The following is a 21,105-nucleotide window of genomic DNA, read 5'->3' on the forward strand; positions in this document are numbered from 1 at the left end:
TATGACGTAAGTGATCTGTCAATGGTTCTTCGCTGCAGACTGCTGTATCAGGCTCTTTGGCGGAACCTGCTCAAGTTATCAGGGATATTAATCTATCTCCAGGGCAACCCTTACAATCTAACCAGTCTTCTAGTAGTCCTGGTGTTATTGGCCGGAGAAGTGTTTCTGATTTTGGTGCCATCGGTGACAATCTCAGTGGCTCAATGAATACCGGAGGAATGCATGACCAATTATACAATTTGCAGATGCTCGAGGCTGCATACTATAAAATTCCCCAACCTAAAGACTCGGAACGTGCTAGGAGCTACATTCCGGTACGAGATTCCTGCTAATCTTCATTTTTCTTCGAAAGATAGATGACAAATGTGTAGGTTCAAAGAATTGTGATTTGCTTGTTCTCTGCAGAAGCTCCCTGCGGCAACGCCTGCTAGCTACCCTCAAGTTCAGGCACCCATTGTGAATAATCCTGCCTTCTGGGAGCGCTTAAGCATCGATGGATATGGCACTGGCACTGATACCCTGTTCTTTGCATTTTACTACCAACAGGTAAATAGGTTCTTCTTCATCTTCTACTCTCTGTGTTTTTTGTGCAATACAAGAACTTGATGAGCTCTCCCACATGTAAAATTTTGTGCAGAATACTTACCAACAATATCTGGCCGCAAAGGAGCTGAAGAAGCAATCTTGGAGATACCACAGAAAATACAACACATGGTTTCAGCGGCACGAGGAACCGAAAATCGCAACCGATGAATTTGAACAGGGAACGTATGTATACTTTGATTTTCACATAGCAAATGATGATCACCAACATGGATGGTAAGTTGCCTTGAATAATGAACTTCTCAATTATTTAGGAAAGCATTTTATAGTATCTGCCTGGTCGAATCACAATTTCACTTAAAACTTATGATTATGCTAACATGCTATTCTTTAAAAAATGCTGTGATATTCAGGTGTCAGAGAATCAAGACCGAGTTCACGTTCGAGTATAACCATCTCGAAGATGAACTTATGGTATAACAGTAACCTGCTGAATTTTCGATACATAAAGTAAGTTCTATGTTCTGTCACCTGCTAAAATTTCATTGAACTTTTTAGAAAGGCCTCGTGCCATAGATGAGATGAGTTGAGATGTCGAACTTCGTTTAGAATAATCTTTTTCCATTGTTCTTAGCATATTTATGTTTGGATATTAATTCTCTTTTTCAATTTAGTCTATCATTCGTGTTTTGTTTAATTTGGTCTTCCAATTGGAATATTTTATAAACTTTGTATTAAATAATATTACAAATCTTATATGTGAAAAAAATAATATGTATATTGTATATGGTTAGAGAGAGCCAGTTAAATCAAAATTATTTATATTATTTTATTCAAATTTGAGATAAATATATATATATATATATATGATTCTATTTGAATTTTGTGAATTTAACTTGGTTAAAAAATTAGACAATAAAATAATACGTAATATTTATTTTCACTTCACTCGATTGGATATGTCTACACTAATTAAAGCTTATTCATTGCTTAATGCAATGCCATTTAGTCTAATTACTTTGTATATTAGTTATTATAAATTAGATACTAATTGTTATATTTAAAAAATATTAATTATTTTTTATTGAACTGGTGTTAATTTATCAACCATGCTTAAGAAAATTATTGTTGTCCTAATTTAGTCATATTAGCTTAATTTGGTTCCTAGAGTTTGTAATATTGTGGTGCATACTTTGGTTAGGTGGGTTCTCCGTCCTGGAAATATCTTGTATTTTGACTTGGTTTGTCCTGAGATTATTACGTCTGCTTTATATAATGATTTTTTTCCTGGTAATACAAGGTTCTACGCACTCTTTTCCCTTTATAGGGTCTTAGAAGGGGTTTTCAATGAGGGTTTTTTTAAATAATTTAATTTGGTGGGCCCGTCCAATAATTTGTTTTTTAAGCATTTCATTTTCAAGGTGAAAACAACTTTGTCTTGAAGACTAGAACTATTTGAAGGTTGAATTGATAGAGGATATGAATAATTGGGGGTTTGAAAATGAAAACTAGAAAGATTGTGGACCGTTTCAAATAAAGTAATGTATATTCTTAAGAAAATTTACTTCAAACATGGAAAATGATGTGGAGCCACGAAACACCCATCCAGGCTTATGGCTTATCTAAACACTCGTTTGGGTCTAATTGTGATGTTAGTCCTCCTAATATTTTCATATTTAGATCATCTAATTTGAATTAACATAATTTAATCATTTTATTTTTATAATAATATTAGTAGGTGCGAATTAATATATTAATTGTTACATGTTAAAGACATGAATTTTCTTTGTTTATGCTTAATAGTTAATACCAACAACATAGAGATAAAAGGGACTAAACTATGTCTATGCTTGGCAAAAAAAAATCCAAAATCTAACATGTTAGCAACCCTAACAATGTTTATGATGTTATCAGAAGTAGATAAATAACAATATCAATTTTGACCTACAATTAGCACTGCAAAAGCAAGTTCAAATTTTAACAAAGTAGAGGGATTAAAACTAAAATTATTTTTTACATGCTTTTCATTTTATAAAACCCAAAAATTGTTTATTTTGTTTTAAATGTTGCTTTTTTTTATCACTTGATCCTTAATATCATTATCCAAAACTTTTTAGAATTACTTCACTACTTATATTAAAAGCTGTAATTTTATATATAAATTTGAGCAAATGAATTATTTCAAAAAAAAATATGAAAAGGCCGTCAAGGCATAAAGAACCCCAAGGAAATTGGGTTGAATGAGATGTAAAGAGGAGGATGACAATGGCATGTGATGGATGCCCTTTCTTTTATTACTTTGTATTGCAAAGGATGGACTCCCCATCCCCATTAACTTTCTCAAACAAAAACATTATTATTATTAATAGGCTTAATACAAAAATAGGTGCTTAAAGAATGTATCGAAAAACGTCTTAGTACTTAAAGAATTTTTCGTTAAAAATAAGTGTCTAAAGTCTAAAGTTTTAAAAATATAGATATGACACGTGTCACTTAACGATTTTTTTAACGCCATGCACCTAAAAATGTAACAAAGAAAATTTTAGGCACTTATATTTAACGAAAAATTCTTTAGGCACCAAAAGTTAATTTTGAGTATAGTTTAGGCACTTATTTTTATATTAAGCCATATTATTATTATTTGGTTGCCCTCTCCATTCTAGTGTTTCACCCTGACTAATTCGGATGACCCGTGTAGCACACTTGACTTTAGTGGGTGAGTCTTTGAGTAGGGATTTTCTACGCACACAAGGACTAGAACTCGATAACTGCTTAAGTGATATCAAATTGTTTGTCACTTGAACCAACCCGTTGATATTTAATACTTTAATTTGATATGATTTTTTTCATATTTTTATATTAAAACTAATGAATCTAAATATTAAGCAGCGATGACAAAAATAACACTACTGTTCTTTAATATTATAAAAATAAAGAGATCAATTTATGTCAAATTAAAATAAACGAGTTAGATTACAAAATGAAGCATGATAAAAGGACTAAACTATAGTTTTACTTATAAATTTGGAATGTTGGCCACCACATTCAATCAATCAAATACCACCCACCAATCAACACTAGTTAATAGGGACCAAATATAATTTTTTTTGTTACAAAAAGAAAATTATATGAACAGATGTCAGGAGTATAAGCGTTAATGTCAAAAGATTGAGAGTTATGTTTGAACAGATACTGTCTTATACTTACTTCAAATTAATCAAAAAAAGAAATTATATAAAAATGTATCAAAGAAATAATCTCAGTAATTAAGAAATTGATCTTATTATTCAAGATTTCGAATTCAACCATCATATATGTAAAGATATGAACGTTCAATGTCAAATGATTGAAATTCTTTGAACATATATTACATTATATTCATTCTAAACTGATAGAAGAAAATAAATTATATTAAAATTTTTAAAAACATGAAATTCATCTATTAAAAAATATATGGAATTTTAGTTTTATATTATGTAATTAGATCTTAATATATATAGAGTTAGATCCACTTATACATAGTGTAAAACTTTTAGTTTTATATTTTTTTAGGATCGTTGGATAAGGGAAAATCAAAGGTTGAGATTAATTTCTTATTTTTTTCAGTGAATAACTTCTCATTTTCTACTGTTAATATCAGCTTTTGATTTCTTCTCGTCCAACAATCCTAAAATTTTAGTTTTACACTATATAATTGGATTTAGCCCATATAGGGTTAGGATCCACTCACACCTATTGTAAAACTAACTTTTAGTTTTACACTGTTTTAGGAGTTGGATGAGGGGAAATCAAAAGGCTGAGATTAACTATTCATTTTTTTTTTCAATGAATATCTTCTCATTATTTTTACTGTTAATTTCAACATTTGATTTTTTTTCATCCAACGATCCTAAAAAGATATAAAAAAATTCAGTTTTACAGTATATAATTAGATCCTAACCACATACATATGTAGATATATATTTTAGAAGAATTGATTTTAAGAAATAAATTTTTTTAATATAATAACAGGTGTTAGTATAATGGTAAACACTTTTAAGGATATTATCACATAAACATTTTCTTTTGAAAAACACAAACATTTAACTATAATAATTAAGGGTAAGAAGGATATATCATTTTATATTAAATAATATATATATTTAGAAAATTATATTAAAACTTAAAGTGTAAAATTATAAATTTTTAAGGATTAAAAATATAAATAAAATAATTAAATATTAAAAAAATTAAATATTTTCATAAATACGACTACACATACTAACCCTCATTTTGATTTAAAAACATAGTTTTTAAACAATAGTATTGAATAATTTTAAATAAGAATAAACAAGTAGATCATAGATTTCAACCCGATTGAGAGATTAAAATCATAATTAAATATTTTTTATTTGAATCATTAAATTTAAAATTAAGTTTTAATATTTTAATTAGCTCTTCTTTTGGGTACACCAAAAGTTTAGGTCAATGATGACTCCCTCAGTCCAAAACTCGGACATACGCAAGACTCAATTGAGATTTATAGAATTTACAGATTGTCCGCCAAGCGTAATGGTGGTAGGATTCGAACTTGACTTTATAAGCTCGCATTTTTAAAACCCAACCACTTATTGGCATATTTTAATTATCTCTAATACACAGATAATTAATTTTAAATCATATTTTAAAGATCAATTCATATATTATTAATATTAATTGTTACGCTCTCCACCAATCACTTCTAAAAAAATGTTGCTAGAGTAGAAGAAACATTAATCATTCTTGTTTAAAAAAGCATTAATCATTCTTATTAGAGTTATTAAAAAAAATTATTAATTAAAATAATACAAAAATTCAAATATACAGGAATACAAATTTAAAGAGAAAAGAAAAAGAAAAGCACGGCGAAAATCATAATAAAACCCCTTAATTGCTTAAATAATTTAATTAAGGGTCCATCACTCAAATTTTACTTCACTCTTATTTTGGTCACTAAATTTTAAAAAATTTAATTTAATTACTCAACTTTTGAATTGCTCTGATTTGTCACTTGTGTATTATCTTTGTGTGATGATATGATTAATCAACATCTGAATCATATAACCATCAACTGATATTTTATTAATATTAATTTTATGCTCTCTATCAATCACTTTCTTTGTCGTCTATCATTCTTTATTCTTCGTTCATTGTCTATCATCTTAAACAACTATTAATTGAACTTCTCCGATCAACCTTTGTCTCTTATCATCCCTAAACACTGTTATAAAAAACTATACCAAAACTTTTAGTCACCCCACTTAACAAATTAAAATTAACAACCATCCACAAAAAAAAAAGTCACATTCATCTTTAGTAGATTTTCAATGATTAGAGCTTCCATTTAAAGATCTTATCGGTGGAGATCTCTCTCCCTCTAAATAAGGAGTAACATATTTTCGTTTAAGCCCTTTCCAACAACGAACGATAAAGATTAAAGACCAAGGGATTAAAGTGTTCAACACAAGATTAATGGTGTTTGAGATATCTTCTGATTAGATAGACACCATATTCACATTCACGAGGACAAAATAAATGTTGTAGAAAATTTTGGATCTTCTCAATCATCAACGATGACTACAGTAGTGGTTGAAACTATGAATAATTAGTGACCATAAGTTAGGTTGGTTTCAACGAGAGAGAAAGAAAAAGAAAACTTTTATAAGGATGACATCATTTAGATAGTTCTCCCCTGTTTGTTTCTGTTGTTGAACCTCCATTGCTGTCTCAGTATTTCCTTCAAAAACCCATCTCTTATTTTCAATAAAGTTTCGATCTTCTTTCCCTTTGATTTCCTCAAACAAAACCAATCAATCTGTTTTTTTTTTTCTCTGGGTTTTCTTGTAGTGAAATCCACAAAAGAAAGTATAAAGTTTCACCTTTTTTTTTTCCTTTTTCAAAATAGCTACCAATAACAATTAAAATCCCATAGCCAAAAACCTTTAACCTCCTTTTTCTTTTCCTTTTCTTTGTTTTATTCCCAAGCAACCTCCTTTAACCTCAAGCTCCATCCCCATTTGTTTGTTCCTTTCAAAGCTTTCATTTTTTTCCATCAAAATACTAAAGAAAAAGTATGGGAAATTCTTGGTTTTTTCAATACTTTCCTTTTTTTCTTTTCTTGAATGTATTGGGACACCATGGCATCACATAGACTGCCGCCCAAGACGGTGTTTCAGATGTTGAAGGATAATGGAATAAAGAAAGTAAAGCTATTTGATGCAGATTCAACCACCATGAATGCTCTTGCTGGGAGTGATATTGAAGTCATGGTTGCTATTCCTAATGATCAACTCCTTGCTATGAACAGCTATAACAGGGCTAAAGAATGGGTCAGGAGGAATGTCACAAGATATAATTTCAATGGAGGTGTTAACATTAAGTAAGTTCAAATTTTAACTTCTTTATTTTTTAAAAAAAATTATGGCTGCTAGCTTGAGTTGATGATTTTGGGTTTTTGAGGTTTTGATTGGTATTATTATAGTTTTTTTTATTGAGGATTTTGATAAATTGAATGATTATTGTGAAAATTATTGGAGGTCGAATTAAGGAATTTTGGTTCTAAATCCAAAGTTTTGACACTGAATATGTTTGCTTATGTATGTATGTATGAAACCATCTTGTTATAGGTGCTGCATATATAAGTATCGATATTCGATCTATTGATCAATTAATCTTGATCGAGCATCACATATGCTTATTATGGGGCTGAACGTCACAACCCAATTTGTTTCACTCACAACATATTTCTATTACTTAAAAGGATCTAGTGCATCATCTCAGTAGATAACTAGTTGTTGGTTAGGAGTTGCATATATTATTGGAAGTTTTGATGCTTCTTGAATCTTAGTAAGAGGGATTGCTTCTAGTTTGGTTAAAACACTAAGCACTATGTATTTGGTGTACCCAAAAAAGCCATTATTCTCTGATTGATATCAAGATAAGCCATTTTTTTCAAATGAAAGTGTTTTTATTTAAGTAAAAAAGTTAAAGGTTAAGGGTTAACTTGAATGAAAAGTAAAGCTTAATGATCATAAAAGTATATGAAATTACCCTCAATTTACTTTAAAAGTTTTGCTTGGAACCATCATTAAGAAAATTAATTAGTTTTTGTCAGCAGTTAGAGGGATTAGTTTATTAGTTGACCTAATTCTTAAATCTCGATGACAATTTTTTTCTTCTTTGCATGATCATGTGCATTCAATGATCTTGTTCGACTTGTCTGCCCTTAGCTGTGAAATTAAGCCAACTGCACATGATGTCAACTTTTCCTGTAAAACTTTTCTCAGGAATCTTACCACTGGATGTTATCCCTTTGGTACTGATTCCTTCAATATTTTCCTTCTTTTTCGGCTTTGTTGTTGACATAAAAAAATAGTCATTATTACAGGGACCATTTTTAGAATTTGACCACAATATGTGTGAGGTTAGGGCTGTAAATGAGACGAGACAGATCGCGAGTTTCTCGAGATTGACTCGATCAAGGCTCGATAAATACTCGGATCGAATGGACTCGACTCGAGTTCTTAACAAGCCGAAACGAGCTACTTGATATTCGACTCGAAAAGCTCGTGAGCTGCTCGAAAAAAATTTATATTATAATTTTAATTTTTTAAAATTACATTATAAAAAAATTATTAAAAATAAATTATTGATAATTATAAAATTTTAAAAATATAAATTCTATAATACAATTACCCTCAAATTTTAATTTTTTTTAATTAAACAACCCAAGTCCAATTGTTACATTGTATATTACAAAAAGAAAAAGAAAAGTCCAATTAATTAATCACATGTTAGATTACACCCTAAACCCTAAACTCTAAACTCTAAACTATAAACTCTATACCCTAAATCTTAAACCTAAATCTTAAATCATAAACCCTAAGCCTTAAGTACTAAACTCTTAATCCGATTATGTGATAGGATACTAAAATAAAAATAAAAGCTCATTTAATTAAGCACATTTTAGATTATAGCCTAAACCCTAAACTTAAACTATAAACTATAAATCCTAAATCCTAAACCTTAAACCCTAACCCTAAACCTAAGTCTTAAACTCTAAACCCTTAATCTAATTATGTGATAGTGGTTAAGTTATGCACATGATAATAGTGCATTACATACAGTGATAGATTGGATCTTGATAAAAAAAATTAGGGACATACTTAATATTTTTAAAAAATTTAGAAATATAAATTAGATTTTTTACAAATTTTTAGTCTTGATGAGATTTAAAAAACTTAAAAGGGGATTTAATTAAAAATATTTAAAAAAATTAAATTTAATGAGAATTTTAAAAGGAACAAGATGTCCTTTTCGGAAGATAGAATGTTATATAGTTAGGGACATCAAAAAAATCAGTATTCAACGGATTTGATTTGATCTAATAAGATCAGACTTTTTTATTTAAAATTTAGACTTCGGGTTGGATCAAGTTAAAGTTTAAGAAAAACATGTACTACTCTATGATAATTATGAAAAAAAACACTTTCTTATGTATTAATATATTACTAGTTGTATAGCGTATTTGGAAATCCACCTTAGCTACATCAACATTTATAGCATCAATTTTTTCTTGAAAATCCAACCACCCACCAGAGGAACAATGAGCTTCTTCTTCATCAATTTCCTCTCTTTTCCCTGCAAAATACCCTTCTTTTTCACCTATACTCAGTATCTGAGACAACGCCGGGTTATTCTCCTTTCGTTTCATCAACTCATTTCTTCTAGCTTCTTCACTCGCTATATCTTCTCCATTCCCCATCTCCAAAATCACCGTCCTCGGCATCGGCGTAGTCTCTGCCGCCTTTTTAGTTGCAGCAGACCTCGGCTATAGCCAACTTCGACATGTTGTTATGGAGTTCAGCGTTTAATGAAGCCAACGCAATCTCTGTTTCGGATTCCCTTTCCTTCAGCAGCTTCAGCTCCGCCTTTGTTTCCTCAAGCTCGGTCTCGAGCTTCTTTAAGGTATCGATAACCTCTCGATGATGGGTATTATTCTATCGTTGATCGTCTTCTTTACGATAGGACTTTGCTGGTGGCTAATCCGAGAAGGTGCGAACCCAAGAAGTTCGGTGGAAGGTGCCAGAGCAAGGTTCCATAAAAGTTATCGTTGAAGAACTTTTCTGGTTTGTTTGGGAAGCTTAGTTTTGTTGCGTTTAAGGTGATACTGTGTCTGTCTTCATTTTGAATCAAGTTTTTCATGTTTGTGGGGGTAAAATTAGCCATGACTAAGCATCATAATTTAAATGTTTTGTTGCTTTAATCTTAATTTAGACTCATGCATCAGATTCCTTTGGTTTTCAAAAAAAATGAAAACAATCCCAGTATCCCACATCGGTAGGTTTAAGCCAGCTTTGCGCTGGGGATATTATAAAAGGTGAGGTTGGTTAAAACAATTTTTAAATCCCCCTTTAGGCCTCGAGCTCAAAATCGAGCTTGAATCGAGTTTAAAATCGAGCCTGAATCGAGTTTAGTCTTGAGTTTTAATCTCTTGAATATTTTTTGAGTTTGAATCTTTTCGAGTTCGAGTCGAGTTTTAATATTTTATTTTGAGTTTGAGTTGAGTTATAATTTTTAGCTCGTTTTTGAGTCGAGTTGAGTTTACTCTTAAAGTTTCGAGTTAAGTCGAATTATAATATTCAACAAAACATCGTTTTATAATTGAGAGACCATTAGGGTACTTTGCCAAAAATAAATTATAGTTGATTTGAGTTATTATTTAATAATAAAAGTATGAAAATTTAATTATGAAATAATATAATTTTATAATCATTTTATTAAATGATTTTGACTAAAATATTAAATAAATTCATAATGACTGAAATTCATTTGTGTTTTTATCTCAATTGAATTATCAAAGATTAACACAAACACTAACACTAACAAGAAGTGGATATGAGAGGTCCATCTGACAATCATGCAGCCCCAAATCCCCCACCAACACAACAAAGCCACTCTCAATGGGATGTGAAATCTCATAATGACAAATAATACACTCATACCTACAACTCTTATTTATGGTAAATATAAGTTGTTATCCGTTTAAATATTTCATTATTGATGATAAATGTTTATATTCTTAATATTTACATATATTGTACCAGGGATGGACCGAGTAGGTGTTGGGGTGCGGTTGCAACTCTTAGAATTTTTAAAATATTTTAGATTTTTTCTTTGTATTTTCTATTGATTATTTAATTTTGCACCCACTGAAATTTTATAACTTCATACCCCTAAAATTTTAATATAACTTCTTAAATTCGCACCTTCTAAAATTTTTAATATAACTTTTTAAATTTACAATAATGACAATTTTTTTCATCATAATTTTTTGCATCCGTTTCTGATCGTATCTAAAACCTCGAGAGATAACATCAAATCACTTAACTGGTGAAATCACTTAATTCATACCCTTCAAATCTTTTTTAATTGTTCTTTTCTTTCGCTTTAAATGTTCACTCCTCAGCCATACACTTCTCTAATAGACTATGTGGGAATCAATATCACTAAGCATATCAATAATGAATTTGTTTAATAAAAATGAAATGTTATATTTTTTTATTAAAAATTGAGAATTTAAATTTTGATATTATGAATAGAATAAATCAAATAGAAAAAATAATCTTATAATATGTAATTAGATATAAGAGATAATACCTTAATGCATATATCATTGACCGTTTAATTGCTCTTGTTAAAGGAATTGTAAAAGAGTATTTGAAAGTTAAAGGAAATTGTTGTTATTCCAAGAGATTTCAGGTTCAAACACCAGAGATTATAAGATATTTGAGCTTTCGTTATCAAATGAATGAGTCTTTAGAACGATTATAACCACTTATGGATGACAAACGGGGCAAGGCGGGTGCAAATACCCCTTTCCCTATTCCATAACATCTAATATTTTTGTATCCATCACCTACCCACCACCCACGACGGGTAAAAAATTTAAATCTATACTCGCCCATACGGCTAATATTCTCAAATACACCCCTACACTCACTACCCAATTGGATATCCACCATCCATCTCGTACCCGCCTGTACTCGCCAATATCTGCCTAGCATCAACCTCAGAGATTTCATAAGCAATAACATATAAAATAAATACATTCATTAAGAAGAAAAATAAAATAAATCAAGGATTAATTGAGTTTATACCCTAATATTTGGTTAACTTACAAGTAATGTTCTATAAAATCTTAAGATTTGTGTAATAATCTCTGTAATTATACATAAATTCATGGTAGTCCAAAATTTATATGGTGGTTAATTAGTGGGCAGGCAGATGTGGGGATAGGTGGATGTAGACCGAGTAAGGTCTTAAACCCATGACCTACCCACTATCCATGGTTGATATGACTTTTTACATTCACGCCCGTCCACTACCCACTAAACTTATATCCATCCCCGTCTCAATTCCTCAATTAAAACGGATGCGGTGCGAAATCCACAAAACGGTATCCCTATGTCATTTCTAGTACCACTTGTAAGATCCTAGACTAATAAAAATTGTTTTTTTTTTATTTTATCATTTTGGTTTTAGATTTCGTTTAATAAGTAAACAATCATATGTCCAAGATAAGAGGTTTATTAATATGACAAATTCATAATTAACTTAATTGATATATTTTTTTACTTAAGTTTAAAATGATGTAGATCTAAAGTAATTCTGATTCAAATTCAAAATTAAAATTAAAATGTTTTTGTCCAAATATGATAATAAAAAAATGGAGAATAAATTGTATACTAATTTTCGGTGTACAGTGATGAGAAAGACAAGAATTCATGACGAACGCTTGATTTTTATGGCGGGAGAATAAATTTGCAGGAAATACAACTTTCTCTTAACACCTTTCTATTCATCCATAATAAAGTAGACAAATCTACAACGTACGTCACACATTGATATATATCGATATAAATTTATAAATAGTCATTAAACTATGACAAAATGATCTTTTTGGTCATTTAACTTTAAAAAAAGTTATAAAATGAATATTAAATTTTGGATTTTGTTAAAAAATAAATATTGACATTTAACTATTGTGCTAATGTGGCATATTAAATTAATAAAAAAATATATCATTTGCTCCATCAATTACTAAAATTTTGTTTTTGATATTTTTCAATAGTTTTAAGTAATAATTTAGAAAAATATTTTTTAAAATATACGGATTTTCAAAATTTATTTTTTAAACTATAACTATATTTTTAAAATTATATTTAAAACTATTGAAAACAAGTTGAAGAATTGAATCACATTGTTTAATAAAAATAATAATTTCATTTTTATAACTAAAATTATTAGATCTCAAAAATTTTAAATTATAAATTTTCAAATAGAATCACAATTAAATAAAAAATAACCATAACAAATTTAGTGCATTTATAAAATCATATTTTTAAAAAAAATAATGATAGTTTTATGAATTAAAAATAAAGTTATAATTTTTGAAAAATACTTTTATAACTTTAGAAATGAATCACCAATTTATATATATATATATATATATATATATATATATAATATATAATTGATTTTTTAGTATTATCACTTCGAAATATTAAAAAATATCAAAATGAATTTTATAGTTTACAATTGAGGGTTCAAATGAGATTTTTTTTGTATTAATTTAACATGTTAGTTATTCTTATAATGATAATTAAGGATGTGATATTCATTTTGTTATACAATTGAGGGGTTGAATGAGGCATTATGTAACTTTTAAAAGTTCAATGTCCAAAAGGATTATTTTTGTATAGTTTAATGATCATTTAAAAATTTGACTATACAAAATTAGAGGTACATTTCGGTGTGTGGTATGTATAGTAGAATTTTCTAGTATATTAATATATAGAATATGAATTATGGGAGATTGGTGTGGTTTCCAAATATGAGCATTATAGTGAGAGGGATTCATTCAAATATGTTGAGTGCTATAACACATAACAGCTTCCTACTCGGAATTCAATTCAATTTCTTACGAGGAACATGTAAAGTCAAAAAAGAGGTGGGTACTGCTTAGATGGAAATTAACAAAGGGGTGGACACCGCCTAAATGAAAATTAACAAAGGTATGGACACCGGCTTGGTTTTTTCAACAAAGGGGTATTGAATTCGGTGTTTAATTTTTTTATTGAAAATAAAAATGAAAAAATTACATTTTAGTCCCTTCATACTTTAAGGTATTTATAAGATTAGTCTTTAAGCTTTAACTATAAATACCCTAACTCATTCAGCTTCATAATCATCCCAAATCATTTTTTTCTCTCAATACTAGAGAGTTTTCTTGTGAGTTGTGAGTGTTTTGTAAACACCTGTAAATTTTCTCTCTTTAGTAAAAGATCTACAGCAGTCCGAAGACATAGGCATAATTGGCTTAACTCTGTTATCAATTTCGAGTATTATTTTTCCGCTTTTATTTCGCATTCTCACAAATCTGGTTATAGGGAAATTACTTATTCTCATTTATTTCCCAACAACTGGCATCAGAGCTTTTGATGGTGAATTTTTTCAGTTTTTTCTGCGATGTTACTATTTATTACTATTCACATGAATAGTGAATTTAGTGAATTGTGAAAATTTTCGGCGATACGAATTTGTCGACGAAGGTGTTCTAATACACGGTGGTTCGCAGAAATTGTCAGAAACAATCCAAACGAAGCCAGATTCGAGTGAGAGCGATGGCTGCAGACTAAGGGAAGGTGAAAATTGAGAAGTTCGATGGTGCAGACTTTGACTTTTGAAGATGCAGATTGAAGATTTTCTATACTAGAAAAATCTATATCAATCTCTCTCAGGAAAGAAACCAGAGGCCATGAAGGATGGAGACTGGGCTCTTCTTGACAGACAAACCCTCGGAGTTATTCGACAGACAAGCCCTCGGAGTTATCCGACTGACGTTATCCCACAATGTTGCTTTCAACATAGCAAAGGAAAAGACCACTGTGAGTTTTATGGCGGCTCTCTCCAGTATGTATGAGAAGCCACGGCCTCAAACAAAGTTCACTTGATGGGGCGATTATTCAATTTGCGGATGGCGGAAGGGGCATCAGTGGCTCAACACCTAAATGAACTCAACACAATCACAACCTAGTTGAGTTCCATGGAAATTGAATTCGATGATGAAGTTCGAGCTTTAATTCTCTTATCATCTCTACCAGATAATTGGAATGCTACTGTTACAGCAGTCAGCAGCTCGTTGGGAAAAGCAAATTGAAATTCGACGATGTTAGGGATCTGGGATTGAGTGAAGAAATTCGACGAGAGAATCAGGTGAAGAATCAAGCTCCTCAGCCTTGTACACGGAGCCTAAAGGGAGAACTTCATAAAGAAATTCAAATCGTGGAAGATTGAAATTTAGAATGGGACAATCAAGAACAGGAAAGAAATATTTCAACTGTTATAACTGCTGCAATAAGGGTCACTTTAAAAGAGATTATCGAGCACCGAAAAAAGATACCAGCGTACAGGAATCTACCAACGCGATAGAGGAGACAGGTGATGCCGTGATTCTAAGCATCAACAGTCCGATTGAATCATGGATCTTGGATTCAGGGGCATCTTTCCACTCCACCCCATGCCAAGAAATGATAGAGAACTATGTCAGTAGTGATTTTGGGAAGGTTCATCTAGCTGATGATGAAACCTTGAAGATCGTCAGCAAATTTGACATCCGATTAAAGTTGACAAACCAGACCACCTGGAAGCTGAAAGGAGTGAGACATATTCCTGGCCTCAAAAGAAATTTGATTTTTGTTGGACAGCTTGATAGATAAGGATATTGTACAACCTTTTCAGGCTATGAATGGAAGATTACCAAAGGAGAACTCGTCATTGCTCTTGGTAAGAATACTGGTACTCTATATAACCTCAAACCTAGATAATACCATTGCAATAGTAGATGCTGATGGAAAATCAAACCTATGGCACCAAAGACATGGCCATATGAGCCAGAAAGGGATGAAGACACTTTTGTCAAAAGGGAAGCTGCCGGGTCTAAAGAATATAGATGTCAGACTATGTGAAGATTGTATCTTTGGAAAACAAAAGAAAGTCAGTTTTGTAAAGATTGGAAAGACACCCAAGGCTGAAAAGTTATAGTTGGTTCATACTGATGTATGGGGACCATCTCTAGTTCCATCTCTTATAGGCTCACTATATTATGTCACCTTCATCGATGATTCTACAAGGAAGGTATGGGTTTATTTTCTGAAGAGGAAATCAGAAGTTTTTGATACCTTCAGAAAATGGAACGCCATGGTGGAAAATGAGACTAGTTTGAAAGTCAAGCGGTTGAGGTCTGATAATGAAGGAGAGTAAAAAATAGTAGATTCAGAGATTTCTGCGCAGACAATGGGATCAAGATGGAGACAACAGTTCACATGACACCACAACAGAATGGCATAGCAAAGCGTATGAACAGAACTCTGAATGAACGTGCCAGAAGCATGAGGATACATGTCAGACTACCCAAATTTCTATGGACTGAAGCTATCAACACTGCAGCTTTCCTGATCAACCATGGGCCCTCAGTTCCCTTGGATAATGAAATACCAAAGGAATTTTGGAGCTAGAAAGAAATAAATCCTTCACACTTAAGAGTGTTTGGTTGTATTTCTTATGTACACATAAATTCTGCTGAAAGAAGTAAACTTGATGCCAAATCCAACAAATGTGTCTTTGTTGGTTATGGTGGTGATGAGTTCGGTTATCAGTTTTGGGACTATGAAAATCGGAAGATCATTAGAAGCAGAGATGTCATTTTCAATGAGAATGTGATGTACAAAGAAAGTCAACCATAGAATCAAGTAGCTCCAATACCGAAGCTGAAACAAAGGAATTTGTTGAGTTCGAGGAAATTTCTGGAAATGATGTTCAGATCAGTCTTGAAGCAGTTCAAGAAGAACCAGGCACACCAGAACTGATACGCTCCTCCAGATTTCCTAAACCAACCCAACGTTATTCGCCTTCTTTGCACTACTTGTTGCTGACTGACAATGGTGAATCAGAGTGATACGATGAAGCTATGCAGGTGGAGGATTCAGTCAAGTGGGAGTCTTCCATGAAAGATGAGATGGACTCGCTTATGTCAAATCAGACGTGGGAATTATCTGAATTACCACCAAGCAAGAAAGCGCTCCATAACAAGTGGATATGCAGGATCAAAGAAGAGTACGATGGGAGCAAACGCTACAAAGCAAGATTGGTTGTCAAAGGTTTTCAGCAAAAAGAAGGTATTGAATACAATGAAATTTTCTCTCCAGTCATGAAACTGTCTACAATCATACTGGTGTTGAAAATTGTAGCTACAGAGAATCTACATCTTGAGCAGTTAGATGTGAAGACAACTTTCCTTCATGGTGATTTGGAGGAAGAAATCTATATGAGGCAGCCATAAGGCTTCATAAAGGCAGACAAAAAAAACCTGGTATGCAGGTTGAAGAAGAGCTTGTATGGTTTAAAACAAGCTCCTAGACATTGGTACAAGAAGTTCGATAGCTTCATGAGTAGCAGTGGTTTTACCATATGCCAAGCAGATTATTGTTGCTGCATCAAGAAGTTCGACAACAGCTTCATTATTTTATTGTTGTACGTTGATGACATGCTCGTTGTAGGCTCAGACATGCAAGAGATTATAAACTTGAAGCAAAAATTGTCGAAGCGGTCTGTAATGAAAGATTTGGGCGCTGCAAAGTAGATTCTTGGGATGAGGATTAAGAGAGACACAAAGTCGGGGACTTTGATGTTATCACAGGTTGAGTACATCAACAAAGTACTCTCCAGGTTCAATATGCAAGATGTTAAACCGGTAAGTACACCTTTAGGTGTTCATTTTAGACTCTCCAAAGAACAGTCGCCAAAGACGGAGGAAGAACGTGCATACATGGTGAAGGTGTCGTATGCCTCAGCAATTGGAAGTCTGATGTATGCCATGGTTTGTACTAGATCAGATATTGCTCACGCAGTGGGAGCTGTTAGCAGGTACATGAATAATCCGGGCAAGGTACACTGGGAAGCAGTCAAATGGATCCTTAGATATCTGTGGGGTACTACAAACAAAGCACTTTGTTTCAAAGGTGGAGATACGATACTGACAAACTATGTAGATGTTGACTTAGCCGGAAATGTTGACATCAGAAGGAGCACTACAGGGTATGTCTATACTCTAGGAGGTACTGCAGCGAGTTGAGTTTCTCAACTACAGAAGATAGTTGCTCTCTCCACAACTGAAGCAGAATATGTCGCTATTACGGAAGCCAACAAGGAGATGGTTTGACTCCAAAGTTTCTTGGAAGAGTTAAGCAAGAAACAAGAAAATAATGTCTTGTATTGCGATAGTCAAAGTTCTATCCATCTAACGAAGAATCCGTCTTTTCATTCCAGGACGAAGCACATACAATTGTGATATCATTTTATCCGGTCTCTTTTGGAAGATGGGATTTTGAAATTTGAAAAGATTAGTGAAGCTCAAAATCCGGCAGATATGTTAACAAAGATAGTGACTACGGACAAATTGAAGTTGTGTTCAGCTTCAGTTGGCATGTTAAAGTAACAAGACCAAAAATGTTGTTTTATTGATCGAGGTGTGAAGACAGATTAAAAGCAGTCTTCAAGTAGAAGATTGTAAAGTTAAAAAGGGGGTGGGCACCGCCTAAATGGAAATTAACAAAGGGGGTGGGCACTGGCTTGGTTTTTTCAACAAATTTTTTTATTGAAAATAGAAATAGGAAAATTACATTTTAATCCCTATATACTTTAAGATATTTACAAGATTAATCCTTAAGCTTCAACTATAAATACCATAACTCATTTAGCTTCATAATCATCCCAAATCATTTCTTTCTCCCAATACTAGAGAGCTTTCTTGTGAGTTGTGAGTGTTTTGTAAATACCTGTAAATTTTCTCTCTTTAGTAAAAGATCTGCAACAGTCCGGAGACGTAGGTATAATTGGTTGAACTTCGTTATCAATTTCGGGTATTATTTTCAATTTTTATTTCGCATTCTCACAAATCTGGTTATAGGAAAATTACTCGTTCTCGTTTATTTCCCAACATACGGGAACAGGGGAGTATGTTTAGAGGAAAATCCGTTTCGAAAAAAAAATTGTAATTCGATTCGATTAAAGAAATCATTACTCACTAGAGGTTGAAGATAACAAGGACATCCTCATCTCCATCACCTTCTTGTGAGAATTGGAGTGCAAATAGCTCACAAAAGTAGGGCTTTTGGCTGGCCTATACTCAGGCAGCAACCTCCCTGATTTGTACCTCACCCCACATGCATTACACAGTGTCTTCGGCCCCAATGGCCCTGCTCTCCACTGTGTTGTCCTTTGTGCTAAGCAATGGCTACACCTCCTAGGTTGCTGCTTCACCTCCGCCGCCATCTCTTCCTCCGTTCCACCGCCACTGTTGTTGTCATCCTCCTTCCTGGCCACAATGATTTCGCTGTCAGCTAACCAGCATGATTATTGGAGAAAAATAGGGTCGGAGTAGGCCAGTTTGAGGTCACATGACCAGCTGGAAAACGGGTTGGTTCTGGTTTTGGAAACCCTCTTCCTCTTGCTCCTTGCCTTGCCCGGAACCGCGAATTTCTGCAGCGGCGCTGGGCTCATCCGGTGGGGTTTCTTCGCAGATTTTGCCGAACTTTTTGTTGTTGTTGATGATTTGGTTTCGACATTTGAAAGTGGGATACAGTTTCCGGTGCTTGAGAAACAGTCTTCTACGAATATAGATAGCCATTCCAAGCTCACATCCACTTCCTGCAAAGCACAATGTTTGAGACTTCGAAACTCAAATAAGAGTATATAACAGTAATAATATTTGTTATTTTCGCAATCACAATCTACATAATGTAACCGAAAACACGACCAAACTTCAAGAAACCGTGAGGCCATGCAAGGAACTAACCGTGTTCTGAGTGGGAAAGAGGTCATCAAGAGAGGCTGTTGGAGCTTCATACTCACCGGAAACTAACACATTCCCGAGAAAATCCATGGCCGAAACACAAAACGAAGAGAAAAATTCTTTGTACTGTGTTGTTAAGCTTCCAGAGAAGAAAGTCGAAGGTGGGAACTTGAAAATGAAAACTGCTTTCTCTTCAGAGAAGCAGAATAAGTATGGGGTTTTAGGCTCAGTTGTATTTTCAATATTGTTGCTCCCTCTTTATGGCCTAGTCTTCCGTCGGCAGATAAAGCTAAAGAACACAATCAAATTTCAAAACTTTACTCAATCATCATGAAATAAAGAAAAGAAATTGCCCAAATTTCTTATTTGGTGAATTGTTTGTTCAGGAATTTAAATAAATGTATGAATAATTTTTTTACGTTAATTTAATAAACGAATGGATACAAATATATTGTGTTTGATTCATTTATATTCACGAACAAATTCATTTAAAAGTTAGTTTATAAATTTATTTATCATCATGTCTATGAGCTTGTCTAACCAATTACCCTTTTTATTTTATTTGTTTACATTTTAAATATTGATGAAGAAGGTGACTAAATTAAACATAGAATGAACTTTAGAGTTCAAACTATGAAATTAACGACCACTAATATAATTTTACAATTGATTTTTATTTGTAAATAAAATAGTAAAAATAAACAAAGAAACATGTTAACAAGCATATAAACAAGTATATTCGTGAATGTTGAAAGAATATATTCGTGAATATTAAATAAATCTAACTTGAATAATTTTAACTTTTTACATCAGTGGGGTCAGAATCCAAGGCCTGCTTGGACTCAGAAGTCTGCTCTGGTTATAAAAAGATGACCCCAAAAGTCCAAAATTTAGAAAAAGAAGATAAAAGTGGAATGATGAGAGGGAGGGGTGTGGTACTATGGGGTTAAATGGGACCAGTAAAGGCAAAGTGCTTATATAAGCTGCTAGAACTGATAAATCTTTAAAATGAAAGGTTAAAATCCATTTTAACCATTCTAAAGTTCGGAAAATTCGACAACCTAATTTAAGACTAAAAACAAAATATTTTAATTTTAAAAGTTGTCGTACCGTAGAACTATTGTTAATGTTCATTTCATCAAACGATCCCATCTTTGATCTCTCTTGAAGTACTTGTTAATTCGAAAGTTGCGAGCACGAAACTAAAAACCGGAATTCGAATAACATAAAATATACCTGTTCCCTTCCTAATGAATGTATTGCAGAAGGAATGGTTTCTGGTACTGGTCTGGTTCTTAATGGGAGAGCAGTGCTAGATGTATGTATGTCTGTATGTATGTACATGGTGGATGAAGATGGATACATCCATGGCACCCCACATCACTACATCAGGCCATCAAAATGGTGGATCATTTGGAAAGTCGATAAACAAACAGTAACTGAGTTCAACCATGTGGAAACACTAGGGAAATATTGAACATCCCACATTAACCCCATCTCCCCATTTGTCTATAACATTTGAGTGGACTGGTGACTGGGGGCTGCATTTTTCTGTCTGGCAATGGGGGCAGAGTCATCCCCAACTGCTACACTCAATGTAGCTGGAAATAGGACAGTGGAAAAAATTATTG

At 32.4% G+C, this 21,105-nt stretch overlaps 1 protein-coding gene and 2 pseudogenes across 1 annotated transcript; 1 reads left to right on the forward strand and 2 right to left on the reverse strand.

Moving 5' to 3' along the window:
* Positions 1–14: 14 nt before the first annotated feature.
* Positions 15–1,160, forward strand: LOC120201247 (CCR4-NOT transcription complex subunit 3-like; the record flags this gene model as incomplete). The annotated part of the gene is made up of 4 exons (XM_039201893.1): positions 15–314; positions 406–546; positions 638–819; positions 957–1,160. Coding segments are annotated over 4 exons (690 nt in total), but the record flags the coding sequence as incomplete, so codon positions are not given.
* Positions 1,161–9,117: 7,957 nt separating this feature from the next.
* On the reverse strand, positions 9,118–15,400 carry LOC120201250 (annotated as a pseudogene).
* Positions 15,401–18,686: 3,286 nt separating this feature from the next.
* On the reverse strand, positions 18,687–19,568 carry LOC120201245 (annotated as a pseudogene).
* Between the last annotated feature and the right edge of the window lie 1,537 nt (positions 19,569–21,105).

The sequence above is a fragment of the Hibiscus syriacus genome, unplaced genomic scaffold (assembly GCF_006381635.1).
Source record: "Hibiscus syriacus cultivar Baekdansim isolate YM2019G1 unplaced genomic scaffold, ASM638163v2 tig00007085_pilon, whole genome shotgun sequence".
Classification (NCBI taxonomy): domain Eukaryota; kingdom Viridiplantae; phylum Streptophyta; class Magnoliopsida; order Malvales; family Malvaceae; genus Hibiscus; species Hibiscus syriacus.